This window comes from Lissotriton vulgaris, chromosome 7 (genome assembly GCF_964263255.1).
Source record: "Lissotriton vulgaris chromosome 7, aLisVul1.2, whole genome shotgun sequence".
NCBI lineage: Eukaryota > Metazoa > Chordata > Amphibia > Caudata > Salamandridae > Lissotriton > Lissotriton vulgaris.
The window spans coordinates 641833114-641856871 of record NC_141695.1 but is presented as its reverse complement, the minus strand read 5'-3'; the positions used below and the strand labels follow the sequence as shown (position 1 = coordinate 641856871).

Sequence of the window (23758 nt, the reverse complement as noted above, 5' to 3'; positions counted from 1 at the left end):
CTGAACTTAGCTGCATGGCTCCTGAGGTCCTCCACTATGGACATCTAGGACTTTCTCAGGACTGCACAAACATTTTGAAGGAATCAAGAAGTCCTTCCACAAGGCGTTCTTATGTATTTAAATAGCAGAGATTCTGCATGTGGTGCATGCGGAAGTGTTTCCAGCCGATCCAAGGTCAAGAGGAGGTAATTCTCCAAATCCCCAACACTTGGCCAGGTCAGGTTTGCAGTTTACTTCCATAAAGGTACATCTTGCAGCCATGATGGCACTCGGAAAGTATCCTTCTCAACCATCCTTCTCCCGGCTTCAGGTGGTTAAGGATTTTTTTATAAGGGTTAAAGAAGGTCTTTCCTCTGATTCACTCTCTTTCCCCCCCCGGGAGCTCAATCTGTTTCTCTCCTAACTCATGGGTTCCCCCTTTGAACCAGTTCACAAAGCAACCCTGTAACATCTCGCATGGAAAGCTGCCGCTTTGGTGGCAATCACTTCTGCGCGTGGGGTAAGCGAGATTCAAGCTGTCTGCTCTAAAGAGCCATACACAATTTTCCGCAACAACAGAGTACTGATGAGAACCCACCCGTCTTTCCTAAAGAAGGTGGTGTCTGATTTTCACGTTAACAAGTCCTTTTCACTACCTACTTTCTTTCCCAATCCCTCCACTCCAGCTGAAACGTCTCTTCACTCTTAGACCTAAAAAGAGTCCTAAAGTTCTACCTAGACAAGTCTAAGACTATTAGGAAGTCTGATCACTTGTTTGTAAATTACGGTTCCATCAGAACAGTTTTCCCAGTCTCTAAATGCTCCAACTCCAGATGGATAGTGCGATGTATCAAGCTGGCTTACCAGTTGTCAAATAAGCCCCTCATTGCTACTCCCAAGGCTCATTCCACAAGGGGAAGGCAGCTACTGTGGCTTTTTATGCACATTGTAACTATCTCGGAGATCTGCAAAGCAGCAACTTGGAGGTCGGTACATACATTCTTGGGACATTATTGTCGCAATTCAGATACAAGAGCAGACACTCAAGTAGGCCAGGCCTCCTTGAGAAAGTTATTCCAATGCTGAATTCAGCTGATATTGATTCTAATCATTTGCCCGCAGGGGTAGAGGATGGGCTTGCAATTAGATTCAGTGCTTATGACTACTGATGAGGATCCCCAGGAAGAGAAGGAGAAGTTACTTGCCTGTAATCCTAGTTCTCTTCCAGGGGTATCCTCATCAAAGCCATAAGCAATCCACCCACCTCCCCGGGCAAATGGCCAATCCTTGATTTGTTTCCTTGTGCCCTGACCTTCGGGTCTCTGCAAAGAACAACTGACCTAACTCACCCCTGAAGCACGATGGGAAGCTGGGGGTCATGGCTGCCTTAAAGGCACAGTGTCAGTTTACTCTAGCAATTACTTTAATTTTCTATGCTATTAATTTCCAATGCAGCCTATAAGCTTCAAGTGCCTCCTTGTCCACCTGTTTTTTCTTCATATGTGTGTGATATATAAAAATAAAAAGAGAAAGAGTTGATCTATTGCTGCACAAGCAGATTACCAGAGCATTGGTTTGCCTTGTTTTTCTTGGAGACTGCATTGCTTGTGAAAAAAGAATATATATATGTATCTATATATAGGTTTTATGTATTTTTTTTATGTTTGTTCATGACTTTGAGTATCACCCTGGAAGAGAACTAGGATTACAGGTAAGTAACTTATCCTTCATCTTGTCTCCTTCACCTTAGGTGTGGAGTTGGCAAAGGTAGGCACACCTACTATTCTTCCTAGTTTATACAACCGGTTCCCCCAAGCCCCCCTAACCCTCCCAAGGGGTCAAAACCGGGGGCTGCCATCTGCTGCTAGCAGCAGAGGCTGGGGTTTGCATTTAAAAGGCGGCAGGCCTCTGCAACTTCCTCTCAAGCACTGTGCCCATCCTGGGGTAGGTGTGACACCTCTGCCCAGGATGTGCTTTGTTTTTGGTCCCAGAGAAGGGGGCTCTCGACCCAGGGGTCCAGAAACATGTCTGGTGTGACCACACCAGGGTTGGTAGGTGTTCAGGGAGCACCTCTGAGTACATGTTTCTATTAATTCCGCATTGGCATCAGTGTAGGTTTGATAGGAGTAGTTTTGTACCAAACACTCGTGTGTTCAGAGAAGCCGTCATAGTGCTGGGGAACCCGAGTTGTCGAGTTTCCAGCCCAAGTACTCTCTATAGCTGCCCTGTCACTTACAATATCCAAGAATGAACTTAAATATTTTAGGGGCATATCTGCTAATGCAGATATCCCCACGCCTGTGGTATAGTGTCCCCATCCTTAGGTCTGTAGCTCCTGCTAGAGGGGTGACTTACCTATACCTGCCACAAACGGGCAGGACAGGAGCTAGCAGAGGGGACGCGTGCCCACTCTACCAGGAAAAAGGGAGAAACAATAGCTTTCCTAGCTAACACACTCATTCAGGACATATGACTGGCGGCAACATGGGCTTCGGTGCACACGTTCAAGAAGCACTACTGTGTGGATATTCAGATGAACAAGGAAGCACAAGTCGGACAAAAGGTGCTTCAACACATATTCAATAACTAACGCTCATCTTCCACCCAGCCGCCACAAACATGAGAAACCGCTACAAAGTCTATGCACAGCATAGTGAATCCAGAAAGATTAACGCTGCAAAACGAATAGTTTCTTACCTGTCGGTGTAGTTTTGCAGCTTAAAGATCTTTCTGGATTCACTAGCGAACCCACCCACCTCCGCAAGAAAGATGAGGCTGGAGAGAAAAAGGTGGTTGAAACAGAGACAATACTTGGAAAAGAAGGCTTAGAGGCTAAAGCGGTGAATTACTTAGTTGAACATTGCCATACCTTCGGAAACAGAACGAACACGAGAAAAAAGAATCCGAAGATGGCGCCCAAGCGTGGGAGCTTCCGCAGGAAGCGTGCCGACGTCACCGGAAATACACCAAAAGGTGGCACGCCGACGCCCACCTGGGCTACGAAAGAAAACCACAAAAAAAAACAAAGAAAAGACTACGATTCCGGACCCAACCACCAGACCTCGGAATAATGCACAGCATAGTGAATCCAGAAAGATCATCAAGCTGCAAAACTACACCGACAGGTAAGAAACTATTTGTTACTTTACAAGTGTTTGTCTGGGCCTGGGGGTTGAATCTTGTGTATGCTGCGGCCTGGAATTGCGGGTGCTGCTGGTGCTTGAAAGCAATAGGCCTCGCCTGACGCAAAGGACTGAGAGGCAGTTGAAGGCAACCTTGGCCCTGGGGGACGAAAAAACTGAGGCGGTGCCCGAGTTTATAGTCCTGGCTATGGACGGAGAGAGCCCGGCGCAGTGCAGCGGTCTCAGAGGAAGCTGTGCAGGCCAGAGGAATCCGACACGGAGCGAGTGTGAGCTTGGTTTACAAGTGATTCTCGCCATTTTGATAATGTGAGGGGATTCTAACTACTACTACTTCATTCTTACCGCTACCCTCCTGCTCATCACCGTCCTTCCTAAACTTAGTGCCATTTTCCAACCTGCCGCGATCAGTGACTGGCAGTCTTCGATCAATGACCTCATCGGTGTTAGACTGCCGTCTAGTGGTGGGTGCGTATCCCATTGTAGTGACGTTATCGCTCAGCAAAGGAGCATTAATTTGACTTAAGTTACCGCTGCCTTATGGAACAATCCGCCGTCAACATACTTTACTCTGCAGACCGGACTGTGCAAGTGTTGCGCACGGCAAAGCGAACAAGGCCGCGCGCACACGTGCTCGCCTAACGGTCTCCCTCTCCTTTCTCCGCGGCCGTACTGAATCACTAACGGTAAATAGACCGCCTGTCATCGCGTGACACATCCGCCCATGCAGGCGACACAGTACTGTGCCGCGACAGAGTTTGGAAAGCTCTACCTTAGGCAGTACAAGTTGGCAATACTACACAGGCATCGTGTCATGTCAACTTTGTCATTTTGTTGTCTGCACCTGGTCATCCAGATGCTGTGGAAGTCTGCATGGCCAAGTTGAGAGGGCCCTTGGGGACCGTCTTCAGTCTCAGTGCCCTAGGTATCCAGATACATTTTGCTAGGGACTTACAGGGGTCCTGAAGGGTCAATTGTGGAACACTTTTAGGGAAGTACACGGTTACTGGGAACCTGGACAGCATGGACCCAGTACTCTACAGTCAGTTGCATCAAGAGCCATGCAAAAAGTGTGGGGTACTGCAACAGGACCCCATTTCTCACACCATGACTCCTCTTAAAGGTGTCTTAACTGTTTGTGAAGCACCTCTTCTGTGGAAAAGTGAATACTGAAAATAATCCCTTCATGCTGTTTAGTTTCTTTCAGAGACTTTCGAGTTATGGACGAATATACTTTTAGAAAAAAAAAAGGAAACAAGAATGAGAGTGGATTCCTCTTTTGTGGCAGTTAAGGAGAAGCCAAAAGAAATGGGGAAGAAGAAATGTTTTGACAGTCTGAAGTGCTTGGCAAACAAGTTTTTATTCAAAGACTGCTAAGCCCCTAGGAGAAGAGGTAAAATTTGAAGTCCGTGTTTCCAGCTGGACATTGAGAACTTAAACTTTAATTTTGTGTAACCTGGCTGTTTGCTCTGTAGAAGTCCTCTCCAACATCAAAGAAAAGGATTTACCCCCACATGCATCAATTTAAGGTTTTGCGATTCCTTATTTGCGAAAATTAGGTAATCGCAAATAAGGAATCGCAAAACGGGATGCATCAATTTATTCGCATAATTTTTGCGATTCGGTAAAAATCGCAATTTTTACCGAATCGCAAATATTATGCGAATTCTAATTTGCGATTTCGCAATTCCCATTGATTCCTATGGGCCTAAAGGCCCATAGGAATCAATGGGAAGGCATTCACATTTTGCGAATTTCAAATTGCGATTCGAAAAATGTGAATGCAATTTCAAGGGTGCAGGGGGGGGGGGGTCCAAAGAACCCCTCCCTGCACCCCTGAAATGTAAGTTTAAATGCAATTTACACACATGACCCAAGGACGTGTGTGTGTGTGTGTGTGTGTAAATTTAAACTTTCAAATATGCAACTAGTGCATATTTTCGGTAAATTAGCATGAAGTTTAACTTCATGCTAATTTACCCCTTCCAAAGTGCGAATTCGCAATTTCAAAATGATCATGCATAGCATTTAAGAAATCGCAAATTAATTGCGATTTCTTAAATTGCGAAAATAGCCAAAACCTTAATGCATCCCAAAAAAAGGATTTGCATTTGCAAACGGCCGAAAATTGCGATTCGCACCGTTTGCGAATGCAAAAGCCCTTGATGCATGTGGGTGCTAATTTCAAGATATTAGTTTGTGCCTAAACCCATCTCTCCTACCCCTTACCTAGGTCAGGTCCTTAAGTGTTGAGGCACTTAGCGATTTTAAGACATTTGTTATTGATGCAGCCTTTGGAGGACTCTTGTCTTTGAGCCAACCTGTGCACAACCTTGGTTTTAAGCAGAGAGGTGCAAGTCTGTTGGCTTATTATCTTATGAATTCTTCCTGCAGCTACTGAAGACTATGTATACTGAAGATGTTGAGTTGTCAATAAATCTCCTATTACTAGATCTGTGTAAATGCCTTTCTTGAGGAACTAATCTCAGCATTACAGGCGGCCTCATCATTTGTTTAGTCTGCATAAGTTCCAGTTTAATTTGATTACAAGCAATGCCTTCTTTCAGGCCAGATAGCAAAGTCTTTAATAGCTTAATTCCTTGGCAATCCTGAACTGGCTTAAGTTATAACACGTGGAGTTTAATCAAAAAGAGACTAGCTAAGTTTGGGAGGAGGTTTAACAAGATTTTAGTTTAAAATCTAAGTGACTCAGTCTTGTTTTGTCAAGGGGTTGTGGCACCTGGTAGGTGTGCTCATGAAGCCCTCACCCACCAACCTAGTTGGTGGCATGCTTCATCATCGGGCCCACCCAGTGACACCTAGCGTGTCCCGGGTCTGCTACGACGCCTGGTTACAGCGGAGCAGGTATGTCGCTGTGTGTGCGGTGAAGGGTGTGCCGAAGAAGAGAACCCAGTCAGCTCAAACACGTGCCAAAAGGCAAAAGAAGCAACACCGGGACCGAGCAAATAGTGAATGCCACCGCCCAGCCATCAATGGTATTCAACTTATCCAGTACCCCGCTATCTCAAAAAGAGCAGTCCGTCCTGGAAAAAGGACTGTCATTTGTGCCTACCACAAGACTTGACAAATTCAAATTGCATGCCGAACTGGCACAATTTTTCAGAAAACTTAAATTGAAAACGTTCTTTGAAAAACCCACCCCCGAGAGTGACCAACCTTAAGATAACCCGAACACCACGGGTCTTAGAATCAAGTCAACTTTCGTCCCACCTCCTTCAACCATCCCTGCCGAAATCACTACTTTTGAACAGGCAGTATACCATGATATTGAGAACCTTAATCCGACCAACCACTTCAACAATTTGTCTTGGGATGATAGACAAACCATACAACGCCTACAAAATAACCCCACATTGATCATAAAGCCAGCTGACAAGGGGGGGGGGCATCGTACTACTTGACAAAACAGACTATGACACCGAATGCCGCAGACTTCTTAGCGACAACAGGAACTACCGCAGGTTGGAACATGACCCAACAGACCAATTACGAACTACTATCCTTGCACTTGTCAAGAGGGCTGCAGATGCGGAGCACATTTCCAAACAGGAAGCTGAATACCTATGCCCTGAGCATACCAGGACACCGTACTTCTACACTGTACCCAAAGTACACAAAGGCAAAATCCCACCACCTGGCAGACCTATTGTATCTGGCATAAATTCCCTGCTAGAACCACTATCTCGGTACTGCGATTTCTTTCTGAATCCTTTGGTGCAAAAAACACCCACATATATAAAGGATACTAAACACCTACTACAGGTCATAAACAATATGGACTTTGACCCTGACACCCAATTACTGGTAGGGTTAGACGTGGAGAGCCTGTACACCAGTCTCCCACAAGATGCCACCTTGAAGGTTCTCCATGACATTCTAGAAGAATCACCCTGGCCTTACCACACTCCGAGAAGTTTCATACTGGCATGTGCCACTCTGGCCCTCAAAGAAAATTATTTCGAGTATGAGGGCACCCTCTATCTACAAACAAACGGGACATCCATGGGCAGTGTTTTCGCCCCTAGTGTGGCAGGATTATATGTACACCATTTTGAGTGCACCAACATCTCTGCAGAAACTAACCCGTTCAGTCATCACATCGTCAAATGGCACAGGTATATCGATGACATCCTGGTCATCTGGCAAGGCTCTCAGAGCGACTTGGACAAATTCATGACCTGGCTCAACACCAGAGATCCATATCTGAATTTCACCAGCACAGCTAGCAACCTTCAATTACCCTTCTTAGACCTGGCAATTACAGCCAAAGACGGGACTCTCGTCACTACCACTTATTACAAGCCGACAGCAAGGAACTCATTGCTCCTTCACACAAGCTTTCACCCTCGCCCCCTTAAAGAAAACGTACCATTTGGTCAGTTTCTCCGTATACGGAGAAACTGTACCAATGTCAGTGATTACAAATCACAATCAGCAGACCTAGCAACTAAACTGGAAAACCGTGGTTACCCCAAGGCCATCATTCGAAAAACACACTAAAGGGCGAGAAATCAAAACCGCGATGCACTCCTTGAAACCATCACAAAGGAGGACCAGGAACAACCAATAACCTGCGTCACTACCTACAATACAGCATCCAACGAGGTAGCCAAAATCATTAAAAAACACTGGAGAATAATCAACTCCGGGCAGAGGAATTGGGACGCACCTAGATTTGCGTACAAGAGGTGTAACAATCTGAGAGATCAACTGGTTAGCACCCGACCTAGACCACCACCGAAACCACCCGAAAATACAATTCTCAATGCATGGGGCCTGCCGAAAATCACTGGACATTACCCTTGCAACGATTGCAGTGTGTGCCACCTCACAACCCATACCAAAACCCTGAACCTGGAACCCAACAAGATCTGGACTCAACGGAACCACACTAATTGCAACTCACGAAACGTGATATACCTGCTCACATGCACGTGTGGCCTCCGGTATGTGGGGATGACAACACGCAAAGTCAAAACCAGAATAACTGAGCACCGAAGCACCATACGGTGCAAGAAAAACATCAGTAGGTTGACGAATCACTTTATCACCCATTGCCACACACCCAATGACCTCAACTGGACAGTCATCGAACAAATCCCAGAAAGCCCCATTAACAATGACAAGAAACTCCTCAGCAAAGAACAGCGATGGATATATCGCCTTTCCACTGCCACTGATGGCTTGAACTATGCCATCCCATTGAATTCACTGACAACCCTATAACCAAGGGACACATCTCCCCACTTGACACTGAAATCCTCTTGTTTAATATCTACCTTGTAGATAGAGCCCGTTAGTTCTGAGCAATGGGATGTGGACTCCTCCCCTCATGATTAAAAACCCCCCTGTACTATTACCCTGGCGTCCTTATCTTACGGACAGCCTACAAATGGCAGAGCCAATCTCAATCCCACATTGTGTTAATTTGTTCAATTTGTAAACTTATTCACACTCCCTGTGCACAATAATGCTGTCGACCCTGACCTGCAATCTCTCGCGCGTATAAATCCCCAATGCGCACCCTCCCGACTCTGACCTACACAGGCGCGCCAGTGCCTTGCGCGCATATCTTCTCAATGCGCATGTGCGGTGACACAATCACTGTTCGCGCAAGCGCCTGAGTGCCAGTCCCGCCGTGTATGCGCCGGCCTTAGCCACCACTCTGCGAGCATGCGCGCAGTCCCGCTAGCACCTCTCACGCACCTGGGCATTATCATGACTCGGCAGCTCGAGTCTATCTACCATTCCTACTGCCTCACAGGTGCGCACTATTAGCCAATCAACCACAGTATAAAACCCAGCAGCACTGGCCATTACTCACCGGTTCTGCGAAGGAGGCACTACAGGTCCAAAGCAGGCTCTGGCCAGAAATCCTGTGAGTATGACGAACAACCACCTCTACTATGGGTAAGCGCTACCACTCTTTTCTCCCTACAGGTCTCCTAACCTCAGTGGACATACCTTTTTCTTCCTCATAGGACCAACCCCTTGCCACTTCAATAACCTTGAAGAAAAACTCCTTAAAACTAGCGTAAGAAATTCCTTGCGCTTTCTTTACTTATTACCACTTCTTTCACTACTGTTGTGAATACCGCTGTTTTAGCCACCCCACCTACGATGTTCTAGTGCGATTCTCACCATAATGGTACCACCAGTACCATTACACCTTAGCCGCTTATAGCCTGCACCCCCCACGCTATTAAGTTGGCTGTCATGAGTATTTATGTAATACCTTTCAGTGACTCTTTCTTTTCCTGTATGTTTTGTCCTTGTCCTTACATGTTATATGTACATGTGTTCTTGAGAAGGGAATCCCCCTCTCACACATAGATACACTTTAGGGCGTGTAGACACATAGTCTGTATCACACACCCACTAGTTTTAATTGCACACACCTTTTATCTGTCCTGAAGAAAGCCAGCATATTCATAAGGCACTGGCTGAAACATGTTGACCCACCAAAGGACGTGGGAGGTCGTAACTCGCCTCTAACGTCCCTCAGCCTTATTTTTAACCGCTGACGGAGGCCCAGGCATTAAAGTTCTTTCAACCTTCGGGTACTGGGATCCCCGCCAAGCCGTTTTAATTCACATTCTAAACACCCTTCACCGCACACACAGCGACATACCTGCTCCGCTGTAACCAGGCGTCGTAGCACACCCGGGACACGCTAGGTGTCACTGGGTGGGCCCGATGATGAAGCATGCCACCAACTAGGTTGGTGGGTGAGGGCTTCATGAGCACACCTACCAGGTGCCACAACCCCTTGACAAAACAAGACTGAGTCACTTAGATTTTAAACTAAAATCTTGTTAAACCCCCTCCCAGACTTAGCTAGTCTCTTTTTGATTAAACTCTATATAAATTGGGGATACGGACTAGCTATCTGGTCCTCTCTCTCCCTCTTGATACACGACGATTACGTTTTAACACGTCAGGATAACCAGGCTCCCCTTTTATTGTTCTAATAAAGATTATTTTTGAACGATTCTTCAGTGGCTTGAGCTTCCAACACATGTTGTAAATTAGGTTTCATGATAATAGTTTTCGCCACTGCTGACCGTAAAGTACTTACAAATGTCTGAACTCTTAATTAGGTCTCTCTTCTGCATGTTTATTACGTTCGTAATTCAAGATTCACATGCACTCATAACTCAATATGTGCAAAGCAACACGATTAAGGAGATTTACTACGAGTTGGTGTATTCAGCTCGTCTGCAGCGACTAATAGGAGTTGCTGCTCTGAGCCATAGCCATTTTTGCATAGCACGTTTAGGAGGTCAGTGCTCCTACTTCTAGCTGAGCTCTGACCATGATGTCAGCCAGAACGTTTGCGAATTTACATGCCCCTGTGTGATCCAAAGTGACCACCTTTGATTACGAGATAACACATTAATTACTGTATTCTGCAGGAAGAAAAGGCCACATGGGGAAACAACGTGAAGAGGGTGTAAAAGAAAGTGGCAGGGTCAAACAAGGCATTTAATTCTGGGGTTACATGAAGTCTGTTGGGAACACCCGGCATAGATAAACAGTGGAAAATACCAGCAGCCAACTTGTGATAGCAGTGGGCAATGGGAGTGGTGGAGTGGGGGGGGGGGGGGGGGGGGGGGTGTTGGGGTAGGCTCGGAAGACAACCTGGCAGAGAAGACAATGAGGTAGGGGACAAAGGCCAGTAATGACATCAGCCACTCCAAATACTCAAATATCAAACACGACTGGTGCTGGTCGTCCTGCATAGGGATACCAGACTCCTTTACTGCACATATGATCAGAAAGGGAGAAGGCATCATTAGGTGGCCCATTTTGCAAGTAAAAGGATTCTCCTGTGGATCCCCCTTGAAATATTGCCAGTTATCAACATCTGCACCTACATACTCATACTCGTCTGTCATCTCCATTATCTCCCTAGGAATGAGTGAGGAGGAAGTATTCCCTGTCTGAATTCCGGCACCTACTTGGTGTATTGCACAGGTTCCCTGTCTTAAGGTAGCATTATAGAAGCTGAGCTGGACTTTGCTGGATTGGATTCAGGTTTTATAGGCACCAAAGTTCAGTGAGTGTAAGCCTGAACAGGCACCTCGCATGGCCGCCAGTCCTGTAGAGATGGTGGAAGGAGCATGTTTCCACCTAGTCATGTACTTCACAAGTGAATCTCTCCTAGGTCTAAAGTCAGACATTAAAGGCCTGGTCACGCTAAAATTTCACAGGCTCCAGGGTTTAAATATTTTGTTTGTAGAAATCTTTTAATTGACCGTTTTAAGGAATACAGTACAAACATGGTCGTTCATCAATATGATTAGCAAATTAAATGACCTCAGCATTCACCATTAACAGCTCCTCTTCCAGGCTGTACTGACAATAAATGGGGTTCTAACAACGTTGACGGGAAAATAGCTTCAACTGTCCTTCCCAGATATAATGCAATGTCCACAGGTGAAAATATCATAGTCATGGGGCTGGCAATACTAGCACTTTGGAGTGCCTATGTTATTTAGACATTTTCTCTTCCCACTGGTTGCATTTCCTCAGAGAGAACGCTAGAGATCAAGCTAAAATCAGAAAAAAAGAGCAGTAGGCAAAAGATGTCGAAAATAAATCTGTGAGATAAAAAAAAAATGTCCCCTCAAAAACTTGAGGAAATACAGGGTTGTTCCAAAGTTGTGATCTGTCAAGTCGGGGTAACAAGAACTGAGGTAAAACAGAAAAGTGAGGGTGGATCAGTTCTTCAGAAGTAAGCCCAATTCTCTGTAGATAAATCTTACCGACAGGCACTGGTTCAATTAGTTGATGGTCTTCCTTTATTTTTTTTTGCTTTCAAGGTCCAGCCTAGAGCACAGAATAATTCTTAGGGTTATGGATCTAAGAAGGAACCCTTACTGAAGAAAGTTGTATGTGATGTGAGGGGCGATGTCATACGCGTTGCATAGAGAGAGTTATGGTTGTGTAGCTAATCTTCAAATTGTTTTGTAACACAAGGGTTACCCGAAGATCACTTGGGCCCTGGGGTTTGAGTTATATAGCAGGTACAGTGGTGCCTAATACAAAGCGATGAATCCTGCACTCAAAAAGTTTTGTCTGCATTTTATAATACATCGTACAAAAACAGTTAGTATTAGCCATCCGTAATGAACAAAGTGAGGTGAACGAATGTGCCTTGTACTCAAGCAGTAAGAGATACACACATGTAGTGTGTGTGTGTGTGTGTGTGTGTGTATGTATATATTATATATTTGTATATACAAATATACAAGGTAACATAAGGTAATACTTTAAGTTCATGACGACATAGTAAACATGTGTTTTATATATGTACCCTGTATCATCTCCACTTTTGTTTTTAGAAGCAGAGATAGTCAAAGAAGTCATGATAGAGGAGAGAGAAAACATAGGTCTCGTAGTCGGGACAGAAGATCTAAAAGTCGGGATCACAGAAGTACCAAGCACAGGAGCAAAAGTAGAGAGCGGGATCAAGAGAGAAAATCAAAAGAACGAGGTTGGTGCACTTCATTTTTCTAATCTTGAAGTAGCATTAAGCTAACATAAAATGTGCAGTTTCCTGCAAGGCATTGTGTGATTGCCAGTGTCTACATTCTGCAGACTTTCGTTGTTGCTAGCCTGCCTTTATTATGTATATGGTGCGCCTTTTCAAAAACTGATTTCAGCACATTGTTTGCACGGGTGTAGCCTTGTTTCTCTGGTGTTTGCACATCTGTTGTGATTAGCACAATTACATGCTGTATCGGTTATTGCAGACTTTATGAAGCTTTTCCTGAAGTGGAATGCAGATAAAAAAGAAAAAGGCAAGACAGATTTACTTTTTGCTCTATACTCCGTTATGAACAACTTTATAAAAGGGTGACTAGTTGATGAAGTCTAATACAAGATTATACACTTGTAAGAAAAGAAATCGTGCATAAATCGATGAATAGGTGCATAAATTACAGAAATTCTGGTGAAATCTCGCGGACTTGAAGTAATCAGATATTTTTGTACAATCATATATTTATTGTTAAACCTCCGTACTTAATTACGTTGTATATTCATCAGCCAGTTACTGGTAATATATTTTCTTTCCACAAACCTCCTCATTTATAGTTGTACTTTTTGCCATTTATCTTTACATGTTTTTGTATCCTTTGTTTATCAGACTCTCGTACCTACCAAGTGTGCTATTTGTTCTACATTATCCTTTTTAAAAGTAGCACAGCAGATACACAAAAATGTCCATGGGCAGAAACATTTACAAAACAGTGGTTTAAGTGTCTTGTTAACTGAATTTCACATGTGCTAAATACTATTACAGACTTAATGAATTCTTCTTTTGTATTGTCCAGGAGAGGGTTATAGGTCGGCGTCATTTGGCTCATAATGTATGTGCAGGCAATTATGATTATACTAGCCTAAAAATGAGCAAAGATTTTTCTTATTTTGCATCAATTTCTCTTTTAATAGGATGTGTATCTTCCCATATCTACCCTGATTTGCACCGATTCTTATGATTTATTTATCAAGTGATATATTTGCAGTGTTAATGTTTTTTATTTTTTATTTTGATAAACAATTGTATTGTTTTTACAAAGAACAAGCACCAGCAATACGATATTGGAATACACCAATAGTGACACAAGACACTTAGCAGAGCAAAGACATCGTTTTTAAACCCCACCTTGCAGCATTAAATACAAACATCATGTATAGAGTTCAGGCTACACCACGGCACCCAGCCATTTGCCCCACACCCCCTTCGCCATTTCTCAGAACCTGGTGCTGTGGGAAGCTTCCAGGAGGCGGCTGTGTCCCGCTTGGCCACAACCATGGCTGTGAAGTAATTTCTCGTTTCTGGATCCGTCTAGTCCATCTGTAATCCCGAGAAGGGAGTGGCGTGGATCGTGAGGAACCTACCACCAAAGGACCTCAGTCAGTTCACTTTAGATCTCACCCCAGAACTGAGATAGTTGGGTACACGCCCACACCATGTGGAAGAAGTCGCCGGATCTTGACCACATCTTGACCACATCTTGCACACGAGGCGGATGGGGAGAAGCCAGCTCTATGTAGGCGCTTCGTGGTTAAGTAGACCTTATGCAAATAGTGTAATTGGATCAAGCGGAGCTTAGCGGAAGTGGTGACCATCTAGGGCCAGGAGTCTTACCCAACGAGGTGTAAGCAATAGCCTCATTAGTCTCGTCGTGGGAGATTGGGTGGTCAAGATCAGCTTAAGCAGTAGAATCCAGCCGAGGGAGGTGGGCACCTCCGGCGTCCATAAGCTCGCCGAGCGACCATACCTGGGTTCGTTTGGCATAAAGGTGACGGTAGAAGGCGGCAAAGGCGCCGGCCATAGCCACCGGGGACCGTTGTGTTGACCCCTCTTGATCCAGCACTTCTGGGATAATGCGGTTCGCTCTGGGATATGGGGCGAGCCTATGCAGGATTGTGCTGTTTTTATCACCCCGATAGCGATACAAAAGGGGATGATGGACGGAGCGTTTGAGCAAATCAAACACTCACCCCCAGTCAACTGATCTGGGTTTAATCCATCACCATTCTTTAGCTCACTCAGCCACCCCAGTTCATGCAGTTCATGCAGGGTATGCTCAGACGTGAGTCTCTTGCTCACTTTGCCAATGGATTCAAGCAAGCCCGGCGGAAGACTGCTGTAATGCCAGAAACCAGTCCTGGGAAGCTTGATTCCGGTCCAGGGAAGGCCTGGCTTGGCAGTTCGGGCTGTACTGTTCCCATGACGTTACAAAAAGGGGGGTTGAACCTATGCAGTCGCGGGGACCTGGGCGCTATGTGGTAAGTGTAAGAAAGGGGTCCCCGCAAGGAGAACGTGTTGTGTACAACTCAGGCTGACACAATTTATGAATAAACCAAACATTAATCAAAAACCATTAATCAAAAGTACTTGTAACAGGTATTGTCCTTTATTTAACAATACCAGATTTCAATCATTATGAAAAAGCATTCACATTTAATAAATAAATAGCCCCAGTTGGGGAAGGAGAGAAAGGGAAGGGAAGAGTGTGCTCAGGGCGGTGTAAAGTCAAAGGAGAATAAACACAGTCAAAAAGAAGGCGAATTATAACAGTCTTTAAATGAGAATTGAAACAAATCAAATACGAAAAGCCTAAACAATTAAGGCATCCATTGAAACACTGTTAAACTGGGGACATTCAACGGTCACATACATAGTTCAGAGCAATCAGGGGCATGTGCCGGAGGTCCCAAGTGAAAAAGAAGAGCCGTCGACGTTTCGACCCCTAGCCGTAGGTTGCGTTGGATCCTTTAATGGGGTCTTCATCAGGACATGTTCAGGAAGGGGGGGGAAGCAGGAATTGGGTGGGGCGGTCCTATCTGTGAAAATTAAAACCAGAGGTCAGACTAATATATTTGTAAGACCTGATAATCGTCATCCTATTTGACGCAGTACAATAACTCTGATTTACCATGGAGTCCGGGCCCGAACGGGCCTCTGAACGTGGGAATTGAGTGAGACCAAACCAGAGGTCGTGGTCAAACTCAGCGATATTAAATCGTGACAACAGAGGAGAAGTAACCAATGTGGGATAAAAGCAACGTTCTGAAAAATATTCTGTCATGCAATAATACATACTAGATTTAGCATCGGGATTCAACTTACATCAGCTTTAAACAATCAGCCAAATGGTGAGAGTATTATGGGTAACAGTCCCAGTTGTTGATATCCCAAAGGAACAGGCTGCCGTTAGTGTACACCGGCTGTGGGTTGGGAAAAGTGTAAGACTGATTTAGTCGGGAGATATTCGTAATAGAAGCCAACATAGTGGCGTGTAGATCACCTCGTAACTTACATTAGACACGCAGAGGTAAGGAACGCTGATAGTCTTTGCACATCGGACGTAGTTCTGGTATAACTCTGCAACGCTATAAGTCACTGTAAGGATACAATAAAGACCATGTTGGTAACAAACTAGAAGAAGATACCAACCTAATAGAGGGCACCGGGGCTCCGTGACATACCTTTGAAATGAGCCGATCTTTCCTTATGTTTAGTGGCGGAGTGCTATGTGGATAAAGTCGCTTCGTGTAACACCAGCCCGAAAATAACGCGAGGCAAGGTGGAACAGCTGTTCCGTAAGCCACCGTGATGATTGAATCCGCAGGGCGGCTTCGCGGAGTTAGAGCGGAATCAATACTTGACACCCTCCGCGGTAATTAAATCCTACAAGAGAAGGAAACCACCAGTCAAGGAGGAATTGCGGGGTCTCTAATTTGAGTTTGGCAAAAGACGCGGTTGCTCGGGGAGGAGGAATGCACTACTACTTACAGGCACTCGAAGGGGCCGCTGCAGTCAGACGCTCGTCTCTGCGGACTCCGCAAGGCTGCTACGCGGAGTTGGGGGCGGGGTCAGTACTTGACTAACGTTAAGGACATAGAAGAGTTACTGGATAATTACAGTGAAACGGCACTGAGCGAAAGCAACTAGTGCTCGGAAGCATGGTATATGCATCAAAATCAAGGAGATTAGAATTGTTAATAAAAACAATGATTTACCGGTTAGGTATATTACAATCTTAGAATGTTACTCAGCTCGAGCAACTCTCTCACAGGAGGTTGTACACGAGTAGTTGTTGCAATACATTGATACAGAATAATATGTCTGAATTAGAATGGTGGTTGGCATAGTGTCTAATATATTTCATTATTAGAAAAAGTACAAATAAGTCCCATAATACAGCTTGTGCACTTCTCTAACATGAGAGTGTAGACGAGCGACATCAGGTACATTTAATGTGATGACATGCATAACAAAAGTTTCCCTCAAGTCCGTATAGAACAACTCGTGCACTTCTCCAACATGAGCGTGTAGACGAGTATATTCGAGTATGATTAGTGTGGTCAGGTACACTACCTGGTCTACTCTTGGATATTGTCAAAAGAAAATGTAGATGAGTAAACTCAGAAACCCATGGTGCGTTAAGCAAAACTCATGAATAACACATGAAAGGTTAAACAAAACACATCAGCAATAATCAGATACATCAACCAAGTGCTGTCAATTGTGCCAGGCTACTGTCTTGTTCATTGAGCCCATTTTTTATCGAGTCTAAAAGAGACATCCATTTGGATTCACGTGTATTGAGAACTTTCGGTAAATTACCCCCTCTTCTCCCTAGGGATACTTTTTCAATGACCAACCATCTCAAGTCAGACACCATATGTCCTGCCTTTTGCCAGTGTTCTACCAAAGGCGCACCTAACACCTTACATCGCAGTCTACTGCAATGGGAAGAGATGCGGGATTTGATTTTCTGTTGGGTTTGCCCAACATATACATGATTGCATGGACATTGTACAATGTAAATCACACTAGTCGAGTTGCAGTTTGTGTGATGTTTTAAGGTGTAAACCCGTCCACCATGGGCAAAAGTCTTGGTCTGAATGGTGGTGTCACATGCAGTACATGTGCCGCATCTGTAATGTCCAACCAAGGGAGGCAGATTCCATAAGGTTGTAAGAGTTGGTTGACTCACTGGTTCCAGGTAGGAATGGACCACCATATCTCGTATATTTTTAGCCCTTTTGAAGGAGTGAAGGGGGAGATGCGGTTGCTTAATCTCGTCTGCTACCAAGGCACCTGGTCAGACTGATTTGCATATGGCCATGTCTGAACTGGGGTGGCGAGTGAGCTAAAGAACGGTGATGGATTAAACCCAGATCAGTTGACTGGGGGTGAGTGTTTGTATTGACAATGCTCCGTCCATCATCACCTTTGGTTTTTCATTGTTCGCCCTAAGTTGGCAGGGTATGCTCAGACGTGAGTCCCTTGCTCACTTTGCCACTGGATTCAAGCAAGCCCGGCTGAAGACGGCTGTAATGCCAGAAACCAGTCCTGGGAAGGTTGATTCTGGTCCAGGGAAGACATGGCTTGGCAGTTCGGGCTGTACTGTTCCCATGAGGCACATGGTCAGACTGATTTGCATATGGCCATGTCTGAACTAGGGTGGCGGAGTGAACTAAAGAACGGTGATGGATTAAACCCAGATCAGTTGACTGGAGGTGAGTGTTTGTATTGTCAACGCTCCGTCCATCATCACCTTTGTTTTTTCTTCGTTTTTATCACCCCAGCCATAAACTCTGGCCACTGAAGATCTCCACAGGAGCTTGGCGGCCTCCAACGAGAGCTGCTTGATTTTAGCTCGAATGCTCGTGAGGCGCCTCTCGTGAGCTGCGTTGCCATCAGTAGAGGGGGATTGCTCAAGGCGCAGGGCTTGCGCCCCCAGTGAGGTGATTTGCAGCGGTTGGACCTGCCGCTGATGTTGGATGTGGCCTTTGGCATATCCACGAATAGTGGCCTTGCACGCCTCCCACAAGGTACCCGGGGAATAAACAGACCCCACGTTGGTGGCGAAGAACTGCTTCAGTTCTGATCCCACCACCTTCTTGAATTCCTTGTCCTGAAGGAACCAAGCGTTCAACCGCCACACTGGGCGTGAGCAATGGGGCGGAGTCCCTGTACTGAGGAGCAGCGGGGAATGGTCAGAGATACCTCACTGGAGTATTTGGATGTCTTGGATGGTGGTGCAGTCCATAGACAGAATGAAAATTGCATCTATGCGTGCCTGCGAGTGGTGTGCGTGAACTGCATGTGGGTACCAGATTCACCATGCATTGCAAAAGGCCCAGGGATTTAGCCCAATTTGTTAGTGTTTTTCGCTTGCGCCAGCTTGGAAGTAGATGGAGGGCCTGTTGTGTCGAGAAGCGGGCGTTAAAGTTGCCCCCAATAACAGTGGACACCAGGGGGAGGGTGACCAGCAGAGCAGTGGATTGTTTGAGTTGTGACGAGCATCGAGGGGAGTGAGTACAAGCACACAAGGTTAAGGGGAGTGCCCCCCAGTATACCGCCAATAATCACGAACGTGCCCACGGGCCATAAATAACTTGTGTAAGTACAAAGGTCAGGGTGCGTTTCAATATTATGGCAATGCCACAAGAACCCCCTCATCAACGACCCTGCCACCGCCAGAACCAACCTACACGAAGGGATGAAAGAAGTAGCCGAGTGGATGAAGAACAGCCGCCTGAAACTGAACTCCAGACAAGACGGAAGTCCTCATCCTTGGATCATCACCCTCGGCATGGGACGACTCCTGGTGGCCCCCGGCCCTAGGCAGCGCACCCAAACCAACGGACCATGCACGCAACCTGGGCTTCATCCTGGACTCCTCCCTCTCGATGACCAGACAAGTCAACGCCGTCTCATCATCGTGTTTCAACATCCTACGCATGCTCCGAAAGATCTTCCGATGGATCCCCACCGAAACCAGGAAGACGGTCACTCAAGCACTCGTCACCAGCCGACTGGCCTACGGAAACACCCTCTACACCGGAACCACAGACAAACTACAGAAAAGACTCCCAACGCATCCAGAACGCCTCCGCACGACTCATCCTGGAGATCCCCCGACATAGCCACATCTCCGGACACCTGAGAGACCTGCATTGGCTCCCCGTCAGCAAGAGGATCACGGTACGTCTCCTCACCCACGCACACAAGGCCCTCCACGACCTTGGCCCCAGGTACCTCAATAACCGCCTGACCTTCTACACTCCCACCCGCCAACTACGATTGACCAGCCACACCCTCGCCGCAGTTCCACGCATTCGAAGAGCCACCATGGGAGGAAGATCCTTCTCCTACCTGGCAGCCAAGACTTGGAACTCCCTCCCCATCCACCTCCGTCGTACCCAAGACCACATCGCCTTCAGGAGACAACTCAAGACCTGGCAGTTCGAGCAGTAGCGGACCCCTCTCCCCCCAAGCGCCTTGAGACCCTCCGGGTGAGTATCGCGCTATACAAATTCCTTGATTGATTGATTATTGAGCGAAGCCCGAATGCCAAACCCAATTGTAGCCTAACGCGTTAGGAAGGAACAGTGATTCCCCATCAGGTGCGTCTCCTGAAGCAGAAGCACTCCTATATTGAGGTGTTGTCCGTAACTCAGTATGGCCAGGTCGTAGGAGGTGTGTCGGTGGTGGGGGGAGCCGTGCTATCCAAGGGCCCCCCCGACCCTGCCTGCTGCCCGATCGACGGCCGAATCCTCACCCCAGCTCAAATGCCTCTGCACCCCCAATCCTTACTTTCAGGCCAGTTCGCAGGGACACTCCGCCCGTCGTAGACCACCAACCGGCAGCCACCGGTGCCCACAGCAGTGGCTAGGGCCCAGAGCTCAGCAGGGCTGATCAGGATGGGTGCAGGCCACTTCCACGCAGATGTCGGAAGTTCTCCACTCCCGGTAGGCCTCAAAGCTGAAGAAGGGCCAAAGGCCCAGAGGGTTACTAGGGAGGCTGTCCTCAGCAGGCCGCCCAGCAGGCCACAACGCGTGATCTTCGCCAGGGCAACTCGAGATCACCGCCAGGGCAACTCGAGATCACCGCTCCAGCAACTCGCACGGCAGGCGGGAGCCCACGGCGCTGATGGCGGTCGGGGCAATGATGACATACTGCTTCTTACAGTCCCCAAGTCTGGCGGAAGCCCACGGCACCAGCTATGCCAAATCAAGCCCAGATCCGACCAGGGACCCCGCCTCAGCGGGCCGTGCCAGCGATGGGGCCCGCAATGCCTACGTCGTCAGTCCGGGCCTCTGGGGACAGCAGGGGGTGGTGCCTCACCCCCAGCCGCACACAGCAACAACAGAAGGAAGGAACCATGAATCTTTTCCCCCAGTGGGTCCGCAGTGCCGGCAAGGTCAGGCTAGGCCTCGGGGGCAGCAGAAGAGGCACTATCGCTCACGGTCTCCCTCACACTGGTCCAAAAGGGTCACAGCAAGCGGGCACAGGGGAACAGACAAGCCGAGGGCGCTGCCAGTCGCCAGATGCTACCAATACTCCACCACTCAGTCTGCAGCTGATGCCGCCGCTGTCGCTCCGTGCAACCCAGCGCGTGGGAACTCAGGGCGGCCAGGTCCTTCTTGAGAGGAGCTCAGCCAGGGCCTGCGACACGGAGGGAAGCCCCCACGTTCAGCCAAGTGGCGATGTGTTCACTGCGGCGGCCGCCGCCATCTTGAGGAATGGCGTGCAGTGTGTCCAAGAGACCAGGGCAGCCCACACGGTCCCAAGTCGGCGCCAAGCGCCCCATACGGAGCTCCGGAGGGCCCCAGGCAGCAAGATATGTGGTACAGGTTATCAGACTATCCCAATGGCAGTGGATGGCAGAGCAGATGACTGAGAGGTCCAGAGCACACCTAAGGTACGACCGCCATTTTGAAGCTCATAGCCACGCCCCCAATTTATTTATGTTCGAGGCATGTGGGCTGCTGAATTCATATCTGTGCATAGATCGCCGCCTAGTGTTGGGTCTGGATGATTGCACATTGTTGTCCTGAAAGAGTCTTCAAAGTATCACGAGATAGGTGGCTCCTCCCCTGGACTACATTGCGCATGGGCATCCTCTCCATCCTCAGATTGTTTTTTCCGCCATTGGGTTCGGATGTACTTTCTTAACTCAAGTTCGGAATCGATAAAAAAAACTTTTTCAAAAGGCCTTTGGGGCATCTGTATTGTCTTTTCGTTCGGTGCCGCGTACTTGTTCCAGCTCTTCGAGCTGGACGTCGAATGCCGCGTGGCTTTTTCGACACCAGAGGCCCCATCAACGATCGACGATGGAAAGGAGCCCGTTCAAACGATGCCCCGTCTGCAACTCTAAATACCCTCACATCGATGTGCACCGGGTGTGCAATAAATGCCTATCTCCAGACCACGACGAGGCCAGCTGCATGGCCTGTTCTCGGTTCAGGTCAAAGAAGACGCTTAGGCTTCGACGCGCCGCGAGACCATCGGCGCAGAGAACAGCGCCCGACCCAGAGAACATCTTCGAGGCTGAAGACGACGAGGGCGTTGATGAGGAGGATCCTGAACAACAGTCTGATCCTGCTTCGGAGCAGAACTCTAACTATGATGAAGACGAAGAAGAAGACTACGTCAATGATGAAGACGTCGTCGAGGTAGGGGACGACGCACATGCCATCGTTACCGTCGATGACGACTCTAGCGATGAGCAAAGCCCAACCGCAGTTGCGGGGGCCGATGATGACACTGAACTTTCGAAGGCTCAGGTCGAGGCATCGCCGCAAGGCCTTAGCCAAGATCTTAAACAACATTCTATAGCCTGTGTCAAGGCCCAGCTAAGAATATATCTAAGGAGCCATCGGTCGATCAACCACAGTCGATGGTGAAATCGAAACGGAAACCAACAGAATCACAATCGAAACCTAAACTGCTAAAGACAGTCCTCGGATCGACTATTTCGGATTCATCGGATCCAATAAAAATAGAGTGTCATCGACCCTTCGGGGTCACAAAAGGGTGTCGGCCCGAAGATCTGGACGCCGAAGCCTGTGACTTAGGTCAAGCATGTCTGACTGACGCCGTCGACGTCAAAAGATGGCGACACTAACAAGGGACTCAAGTCTCAGAAGGCTCTTGATCCGAAGCTTCCAGCCCCCAAACCACTGGTAGTCAAGACCATCGAGTCGAAGACCAAGATCAGCTCGAAAGAGCACGTCGAGTCGAAGCAAAAGAGCGTGCCTGCTGCGCACCAAGAGCTCGAGTCGACGCTAGGCCAGAAACAAACTGGTGACAATATTAAGTCGGTCGAATCGAAGACAGCGCCACCCTCGAAGGTGGTCAGTCCGTCTCCGATGCTTAAGCCATCGATTAAATTCGGACTGCCCCCGACCGCACGACCTAAGGCGTTCGAGCCAAAACAAAGCATCAAAATGACCAAAAAGGTGGCAATAGTAAAAAGGACTCAGCCCATAGAAGAGGACATTGTGTTCCAAGCGCCCTCCTATGATAACCAGTCGACACTGTTCATCGACTCAGATTCTGGCAGACTCACTATTTATAAAAGAAAGATCATTCCAGAAAATCCTATGGAGTCATACAAGATCCCACTCAAAAAGAAAAGGGACTCTTCCACCTCACCTGTTCTTTTTGAGCCTGTGGAGTCCTATGGACAAGAATATACATATTCACCCACACGTACTAATGAGGATGTAGGGGGAGGCTACAATGAGGAGGAATTTAATTATCCTATTGACACCGATCAAGAGGAGTCTCAACCCTGGACTGACCCTGTTGACCCAGTTGAGCCACACACCACGCCTGACACTCAATCCTACACGGTCAAAACCTCGCCAACTGAAGATACAGCTGCGTTTAACGCGTTAATTAAAAGGGCAGCACATAATCATGATGTAGAAATGCATGCTGTCCCAATAGAGGAAGACTTTTTGTTTGACACTTTCTCAACTTCAGAAAGATCAGTAAAAACATTGCCAATGCTGAAGGGTGTCCTTAAACACGCTGGTGACATTTTCAAGGAAACCACGAGAGCAAGGGTTGTGAACCCAAGAATTGACAGGAAATACCGGGCTGCACCTGTAGACCCTACGTATATCAAGGGCCAGCTGCCATTGGACTCCTTAGTAGTGTCAAAAGCTCGTAAGAGAGCGAACTCAAACAAGTGGTGATGCTCCTCCTCCGGACAAAGAATCCAAAATCTTGGAAGCTTCTGGAAAACGAGTAGCGGCTCAAGCACCGAATATTTGGAGAATTTCAAAGACACAGG

General features: G+C 47.2%; 1 protein-coding gene across 2 annotated transcripts in view; it reads left to right on the top strand.

Annotated features, from left to right (window-relative positions):
- LUC7L3 (LUC7 like 3 pre-mRNA splicing factor) overlaps nt 1-23758 on the top strand; it is a 229806-nt gene that overhangs the window by 170797 nt on the left and 35251 nt on the right. For both annotated transcript variants that reach the window (XM_086930848.1, XM_086930847.1), the window contains exon 9: nt 12488-12639. In XM_086930848.1, coding sequence (XP_086786974.1) covers nt 12488-12639 — 152 coding nt within the window. The remainder of the gene's footprint in view (nt 1-12487; nt 12640-23758) is intronic.